General features: G+C 40.0%; 2 protein-coding genes across 4 annotated transcripts in view; one reads left to right on the top strand and one right to left on the bottom strand.

Annotated features, from left to right (window-relative positions):
* Positions 1-5,923, bottom strand: part of LOC102210371 (sodium/hydrogen exchanger 9-like) — a 60,507-nt gene extending 54,584 nt beyond the window's left edge. The window contains exons 1-4 of the mRNA XM_005722729.1: positions 5,706-5,923; positions 5,141-5,313; positions 1,112-1,189; positions 831-907 (exon numbers count right to left, since the gene is read on the bottom strand). Coding sequence (XP_005722786.1) covers positions 831-907; positions 1,112-1,189; positions 5,141-5,313; positions 5,706-5,859 — 482 coding nt within the window. The 5' untranslated portion in view covers positions 5,860-5,923. The remainder of the gene's footprint in view (positions 1-830; positions 908-1,111; positions 1,190-5,140; positions 5,314-5,705) is intronic.
* The window catches only part of dipk2ab (divergent protein kinase domain 2Ab), a 32,793-nt gene that overhangs the window by 1,397 nt on the left and 23,215 nt on the right, over positions 1-8,181 (top strand). The window contains exon 1 of one of the 3 annotated variants that reach the window (XM_005722730.2): positions 6,966-7,371. The exons of 1 other annotated variant lie outside the window; for it this stretch is intronic. The gene's annotated coding sequence lies outside the window, so the exon portion shown is untranslated. Of the gene's footprint in view, positions 1-6,965; positions 7,459-8,181 lie in introns of those variants that run through there. One more of the 3 variants, XM_013915654.1, reaches the window with a different exon arrangement.

Genomic DNA, 8,181 nt, shown 5'->3' with positions numbered 1-8,181 from the left:
GGGGGGGGGGGGGTAAATCCTGGACTGTTCAGTTTCTTCTAACCACAAAACGTGTTGAAGTTAAAGCAAGAAAATAACAACTAAGGAATTCTGAGGTTTTCTCACTTGCTCTGTGCAGCAATTAGAGCATCAGTGACAACTGGTTTAAAAAAAGCCTCAAATTCCTTCAGAGTGTGAGAGTGCCATCTAGCTATGTCAGGCTACAATAGCATCAGTAGATATCTGTACTCTCTCCAAAATCAATATTACTTGTGCTGAGTTTGGTGCACTGTAGTGTTATTACCGAAATTTTGATTAGTCGTAGAACCAAAAGCACAGGTGTAAGCACAGGATTTGGCTTATGGGGGCATTTACAGAACACTATTTCATATTACTGGTGACATGTGTTAGATAATGTCCATCAACGTATCCAATTCAGGGTCACGGAGGCATCTGGAGTCTATCCTAGCTGTCACAGGCAAGAGGTTGGGTACACCCTGGAAAGGTCACCAACCTGTCAGAGGGCTAACACACATGACAGACAATCATTCCCACTCACATTCACACCTACAGTCAATTCATAATCACCAGTTAACCTAACCTCAAGCTCATGCATTCTTTTGGGCTGTGGGAAGAGGCCAGAGTACCCGGAGAGAACCAATGTAGAGATGACTTGCCAAATCCATACAGAAAGCCCACATGCTAGATTCAAACCCAGGACCTTCTTGTTGTGAGTCAGTGCTAACCACTGCACCATAAAGCTATGCCTGAATTGTTTAACCGCATTTGTCTGTCATCTCAGTATTTCTCTTACTTCAGTTTATTTGCATAAATAAACAAAGAATTCTTACCCTATGCACATGCAGCTGATTATGGTACCTGCAAAAGCGTAGGTGAGAACAGATCCCAGGTTTGCAAGGAATCGTTTCTAGAACAACAAATAAAAATTAGTCCAATTAGTAACACTCACAAAACAAACAAGACAACAGTTTAGTAGACATTAAATACATCTGGTGTAAGAATCAGTACAGTGCACCATATGGGAAGTCCTTAACAGATGGACAACCCATGTACATTAAAAGAAATGGCCTTTTACACCCTTTTGGGAGACGTGTCAGGAGAGCAGTCTCACCTGATTAAGAGTGTAAGCTCCATGGAAGATGATGGGTGGCAGGAACAGATTGAAAAGGACCTGCAGATCAAAGGTCTCCTGTAAACGACAGAGCTGCTGTGTTGGTGACTGACAATGTTTCACGGGGAGCAAGAGAGTCTGACTGACAGACAGATTACATACACAAACACACACACACACAGTTCATTTCAGCAGCCCTGTTTTGGCAAACATGCACCTTTTCTCAATTGTGTTCAAGTACCTGATATCTCCTTTCTTCAAAAAACAAAACAAAAACACAAAATCAAATTTTGTAAATAACAAAAGTGGGATATGTGCTACGTGCATAGGCGTGCCTTAAACCTGCATTCTATCTGAAGGCCGCCAGATGGCGATAGTTTTGCGGCCTTATAGAATTCTACTAGAAAAACACATTCCTGTTGAGATAGCGGGCTCACTCACTCACTTTGGGTCATATCAAATTAGCCTATTGTGGTCATACTGTGCTTCAAAATGGATCTTATCTGAGCAGTAAGACTTGCTCCTTCTCGTCACATGTGTGTTTTTAAAGCCAGGATTATGATCGTAGAAACGGTCATATCAAGCCTTCAAAACAAGTCTGCACAAACTATTTGGTTACATCCATCTTTTATACATGTACATTTTCCACACCTGGAAGCAAAGGTTACCAATGAGTAACCCCACCCCTGGGTTCCTCAGTGCAACACTGGAAATGTTGCATAGTGATAAATAATACAAATAAATAATGTTATAATAGACTTTTTTCTAGTTAGAGATGAAAATATTAACATTTTAACTTTATGATTTGGTTTGCTGCCCACTATTCCCTCAGTCCTGGTTTTTGTGAAAGTGAACTTAAATCAAAGTATGAGTGAAATACAGTGATTTGCTTTTAATGACCAAAAAGCCCGTGCTGCATGTTGTTAGTTTAGTCTTTATTGTGGCATTAATATTTATACAAGCCAGCTAATGCTGAAGTTTTATATCAGTTTCCAAGCTGTTTAGTAATTATTTCTGATTGTTTCCTATGGCTCACCCTCACTGGCTCATGGTCTACCCCGTGTCACCCCGTTTTAGAAAATCATGGAAACACCCGTGTTCATTCTTATGTACCACTTTTTTTTTCCTTTTAACTGCTTCCACCTCATGATATATAGCAAAAGCAGGCTCCCACCTATCTAGATCTGTGTGCTCAAAAACATTTTAGTAATAAAATGCTACGAAATCTTCTCAACAACAATCTGAACTTTCAATCTGGCAGCTACAGTGCGGTTACATCACTTCAGATCTCTCAGTGGCTCGATGATATAATCACTGTGTACTGCCCAAGTCTTCTGACTCACACTGATTAAAGCAAGGCATAACAAGAAAAGAGAGGTCTAACTGCTTCTGTCAATCTTCATCATAGCAGCTCCCAGAATTTATGGTAACCCAGTGCTACATCCACACAGAAAACAAGTAAATGTCATTAAAACACGATCTTAAAAAACCCCAACTGCATTACTGTCAATACAAATAAAAACCAGCGCGCACAAGTATTTTTGTACATAGCGTGCTCTCTCGCTGTCTGTTTCTCACCCAAGCCGATGTGATGCAATGCAAGCAGCTAAGCAAGGTAGCCTTTCATGTTCTTCATCCTTGAATCCTTTTTAAGTCTATTGTGGATACATTTTGAAGATCAAAAGGCAGCGATATTCAATTCAGATCAAAATAAAACTACTTTTTCTTGGTTCCTACATTGCTCAGAACCTTACTCGAGTTCAATTACATTTCAGGCCAAAGGAGTGAGACGGGGGAAGTGACGCTTGCTGACATACTGCTGTGGTCACAGGCATTTAAGAACGACCTAGATTTGGCTTGCTTTAACGAAGCTTTATGGAAAAAAACAACAACACAGAAGCATGACTATTTAGATGAATGAAAGTAGGCCTCTCTCTGTAAATCCTATTTCCAGGATGCACTGCATTTTGGTGAATATTTACCCAAGTACAGGTTGGGGACATTTGGAAGATTGCATTTTTGTTTTTAAATTAATATTTCGAATGCTGTAGAGTCCCCTATAGAGTAAGGAAAGCCAATATGCTTTCTCAGTAATTCACACTTGAGGTGCTTCTAGAGCTACAAATTGCTCCTTTCTTTGCTACCATAACCCAGCTCAATACAAATTACTATTTTGTGGTTGCAATTACCCACACAGCACTATATATATATATGTTTTTTCCCCATTTATGCAGGCTGTGTATGACAAATACAAAACTGTGCAACACATACTAATACAGATACACTGTAATCAATAAATTATGCATATGGTGGGGGTTTTATACAAAGGGCCACCTGCACCACAGACTTGAGAATGGAGGTGTGTTGTATGCACTAATTGCCTCTTCAGCTGAGCAGCACTAAATTTAATCAGACCACAAACTTTAATGCCTTACTCCCCAGTGGCACGTAATGGACTCAGTAATGCAATGAAATCCTTATCTCTCCCTGCTAGGACCCCATATGTATCAGGCTTAATGGCGTGAAGGCAACACAGAACAGGTCTGACCAATGTAATGGCCTTTGTGGTAGCCTCTGCTGGTTTGCTAATGAGACTCCCGCATTCAAAAGGGGCCAAAAAGTCCAAGCCATTAGCGAAGAGTTACACTCGACCGGGATGATTCGCAACGTTCAAGCCTCACTGCTGCCTTTCTCTTGCGGTGAAATGTGGCACCGAGATTAAGAAACACAATTTAGAACGCCCTCGTTCCGCGTTCTCTTAAGCTCGTTGGTGCATGTGTGGCTGAAGCTCCGGTTTATCGTTTGGCTTCTTTGATATGACAAATCTCTGATCACGGCACTAAAATATGAAAGCGTGGCGGAAAAAAACAGTGTTCATGCTGATGACAGCCAAAGGTCCGCTCTTGAGGCTTAGGCTTTTCTGCTTAGAAGTGATGTTAGAGTCTCTGCTAATTCCTTTTTAACAAATAACTGCTGTGATTAGTTTGCAGGCTTGGGGCTTAAGGTTGCAGCATTACTCCTGTTGCACCTCAGTGACAGAAATAACATGTATTTATGGTACTTGAATAATCCGAATCATTGTCTGTAGGAGCTCAAACCAGATTTCGGATTTCACAAACATCAAACTGGCTCCCAATTAAATGATTTTTAATCATACCATACCCCTATTTGGGTCTTTTTGTTATCATCAGCAGCAAATCCTTGTGTTTTGGTGCATTATTTACTTTATCATAGCCCCTCATTCTTGCATCATTACTGTGTTCTCTGACACAGATTGAAGTGTCCAACTTATTCTAAGAGGAAAATGCTGCAATGCCTGTTGAGATGCTATCTTACATCTTTCCTGCACTGCAGAGAAAACTGCTTGCAAGAGTATCTCATTATAAGCTTGCTGCATGTAAACAAGCAGGGAAATGTCTTGAGAGCGCAATTTTGCGAGAAAGCGCTACAGTTGCTAGCAAAAGCTTAATTTAGTTGTTTTGTTGTTTAGTGATTAAACCCGTGTTGTGTTGCTTCATTTTACTTGACTGGAACTGTGTCCATATGTGGTCCCTTAAATTTAATTTCCCTCTGTATGCACGGCACACCTGAAAATGTAGTCCCCACTATCTGATCCTGACTAAAACCTTAATAAAGGTTAAATTGCTCTCTCGTCCTCCCTTTCCTTGCACCACCACTCTTGACTTTTTCTAAGAACAAACAGACCATGAGAGTTTAAAGGAAAACCAATAACTAAGAACCATTAGAGGACTCTGTTGATGTAAATAGCCAGCATACTCAAGAGGCACAATATGGATCTGATCCAGGAAAAGACAATGAAAACAAAAGCTATTTCAGTCAAAAGAAATTACATCAGAGGAAAAACCATCCTGTATGCAGCTATTTGCTTTCAGATATTCTTAATGGGGTTTTTATTATGTAGTTTATTTTTGTTTTCTTGAGAAAATGTTTATTTTAGGGCAGATCGCTGGATTTATTCTGTTTTGATGTGTTTTGTCAGGGAAGGTGAAATCAAACAACCACAGTTACCTCAGGATGTGAGCTGAACTGGCCTTTTTCATTTCCGACATGTCCGTGTGGTGTGAGGTTGAGCATCGTGTTGTTAGAAGTGTTCGCTTGCTCATTTGCTGCTGTTGTGTTCCCCGGACACTGCTCTCCTTTATCAGTCCATATTAATCTCACAGTTAACCCCAGAAGCAAACCTGCAAAAGAATTACAAACAGCAAAAACTGTTATTAAAGGGGTAATTCACTATATTACACTAAAAACAAAAACTTTGGGTTCTGGAAAAGAATGAAAGTGCAATGTGCCACATGTTGACATAAATGTGCACATTTTAAAACTATTTCCATGCATCAAGTATAGGACAACTAATTGCTTGTTACACCTGCATATCAGGAGTCACCTAAAGATGCTGTGTTCTCGTATAAAATGATGAATAAAGCAAAATGAGATGCCGGTGTCCATAACTGCATGCCTCTGAAACCCCAGAAATGTCTTCTATAAACATTTTCGATACATCTTTCAAGCCCCGAGTCCAGGAAGTATTGCTGAATAACGGCTTCCGTAGTCTGTAAATATTTAGGCTACTTACCATAAAACATTGCAACCCCAGCTTCATTTACCAATTTATATTTGAACTGCTTTAACTTCCACACACTGAGGATGGTTATGAGTGCCAGGGTGACAGCAGCGAACACCGGTAACGCTACAGTATCTTGTTTTTGCTGCACAGCGCCCGACATCATCAAAAGCCTGGGTCAAACTTTTCGGAAAGAACTCTGCTACTTTTTTGGCTCAGACACAGCAACATCCGCATCAGCAGCGCCCTGAGAGCCCGTGCTGCCTTCAGTAATACTTGGAATTTGCAGTTTTTTCGTGCGAAGGCTTGGAGGGGGAAAAAGCACCATATTTTTAATTAAAAAAAGAAAGATAAGATAATGTAGGGCAATAAAAATGTGTTGGTATGCTTTTTGGGGTTTTTTTTTATTTTTATAAATGACGAAATACAGAGCTGCTTTATGTTTCGTCATTAATGCAACACAGATGTAGGCCGATGAAATCAGATACAATCAAAGAAAAGTTAAGCACACGCAAGAACTGGACATTCAGAGAGAGATATATTAAATCCTTTATCGCGTGGGAAAAGAATACGTGTCACAGTTACTTACCTGTTCTGCTGACATTATGTTTTTGCAAATCAATAAAAAATATTGACGGTGTTTTCGTAAGCCACAGAAAATAACACACGTTGGGTGTCATCCTCCTATTTTCCAGCAGATGGCAGACAATGCAAACATATGAAAGCGTGATTCTCAGCTGCTGCGATATTTGATCGTACTGTTTATCGTTCTTTATCAGTAAGTGAATCATTCATAGTCAGAAATTAACAGAGAATAAAATAAAATTAAGTGGTTTATGAATTAGTCTTTATTTTAGGCCACATTGACTGAGCACGACATCTTTTACTTGCAGTGTATTGTCTTTATTTTATTTTATTGTGCTCTTGTTGACTGAAAAAAATGAAAAAAAGTATATCAATTAGACCTTGTATGAGTTTACTTTAACTATGCAGCCGTTTATATTAGCAGTATGGTTTTTTTACTTACCACCTCTAGCATCTTTCTTTCCTTCTCACATTAAACTAAACGGTACAACAATCTAAAATGAACATTAGTTTCAGGTAATGTTACAAATTCTTTAAAAGGCTGGTGTTAGCCTAATTGGAGCGACATGAAAGGAAAAAAAATAGAAATTCTGGTAAAGTTTGCACTGGGGGCGGCATTCCAGACAAGACAATATTAGAATAATCGCTTAGCAACCGTGCCCGTAAACAGAGAACGGTTGTCGTAAAGAGTAAAGAGGCTGGTGTTGAAAAGAGTCGAAACAGAACCCATTGTGGTGTTGGAGAGGAGTGAGCAGCTGCCTGAGAGAACAAGAAAAGAGGCAATACCGTAACCGCGGACGGGACTCGCAACACGCGGACAGATATGGACGTTAATTCACCGCACGGACGCGGTTGTCCTTTGTAAAGAGGAGTCCGTCGTCCAGTCGGAAACATCCGGTAAACGAAGAGTTAAGGACTCGACAGCTCAACTGTTTATTTCAGCGGCTAGCAGGCTAGCTGGCTAGATACCTAAGAGCTAGAAATGGGAAGCCCGTTTGAGTGTGCTTGATAGAGATCTTCGTCGAGCTTTGAAGAAGCAGCTTTCGGCTGAGATACAATCGCCGGTGTTTTAAAGTCCCCTCTCGTCCGCCTCGTAAGTAGCCGCAACTTTGAAGAATGATATCAGCTGAGCGCTAACCATTTCACTACTACAAAGCCGGAGAGGGGGGAAAAGTCACAGGTTTGTTTCACAGTTGTTTCTTCTCTTTGCAGTCCGTGCTGCCTTTGAACTCTTTTTCTTTTTTGTTTTGTTTTTTATTTAAAGCGAGAGGAGGTAAATTGTGCATTGCAGAAGTGGCTCACACGTCTATTTTTGAGCAGTTCGATAAAGAAAAAAAAATCCATAAAAGCAATAAAAACTCAATGTTTTGATTTTTTTTTATATCAGTAAGAGGATGCATAACAGTTCGAGTGTCCGTCGTGTGACCTTAGATCAAGCAAAGATAATTAAAGCAAAAAAGGACAACAAACCTCATCGCTTTTTAAAAACAAACTCTTATCAGATGCCCACATCCACTGTGCGGTGACAAGAAGCATATTATTACCGCTATTACTGCTGGTGGTGTCATTTTAGTTGCAGCGGAACAGTCTAAGCATAGGTGGGTTAGTATGTTTCCCTCTAATTACACGCTGTTTTTAATCTTTTCGTTATTTGCCTTGCATTAGAGACTATAGCAAGACTCCTATGCACAATTTGATGTTGAATCAAAAAAGGGGGAAAAAGCATAATGGGGGAAAAATGGATGAGAATGGATACACTGTAGAGTGAAGACAATGTGCTGCCCCTGAACTCTATTTGTATGCAGATCATACTAAATTACAGCAACAACGCTGGTGTCCAGGAGGTATCATGTTTGCCGGAGGCGCTATTAACGTTTTAGTATTTATTTAACAAAACATTGCT

The sequence above is a fragment of the Pundamilia nyererei genome, unplaced genomic scaffold, assembly GCF_000239375.1.
Source record: "Pundamilia nyererei isolate P.nyererei 1_Seehausen unplaced genomic scaffold, PunNye1.0 scaffold00007, whole genome shotgun sequence".
In the NCBI taxonomy this organism is placed as follows: domain Eukaryota; kingdom Metazoa; phylum Chordata; class Actinopteri; order Cichliformes; family Cichlidae; genus Pundamilia; species Pundamilia nyererei.
The sequence above is the reverse complement of the archived record's forward strand: the minus strand, read 5'-3'. Positions and strand labels throughout refer to the sequence as shown.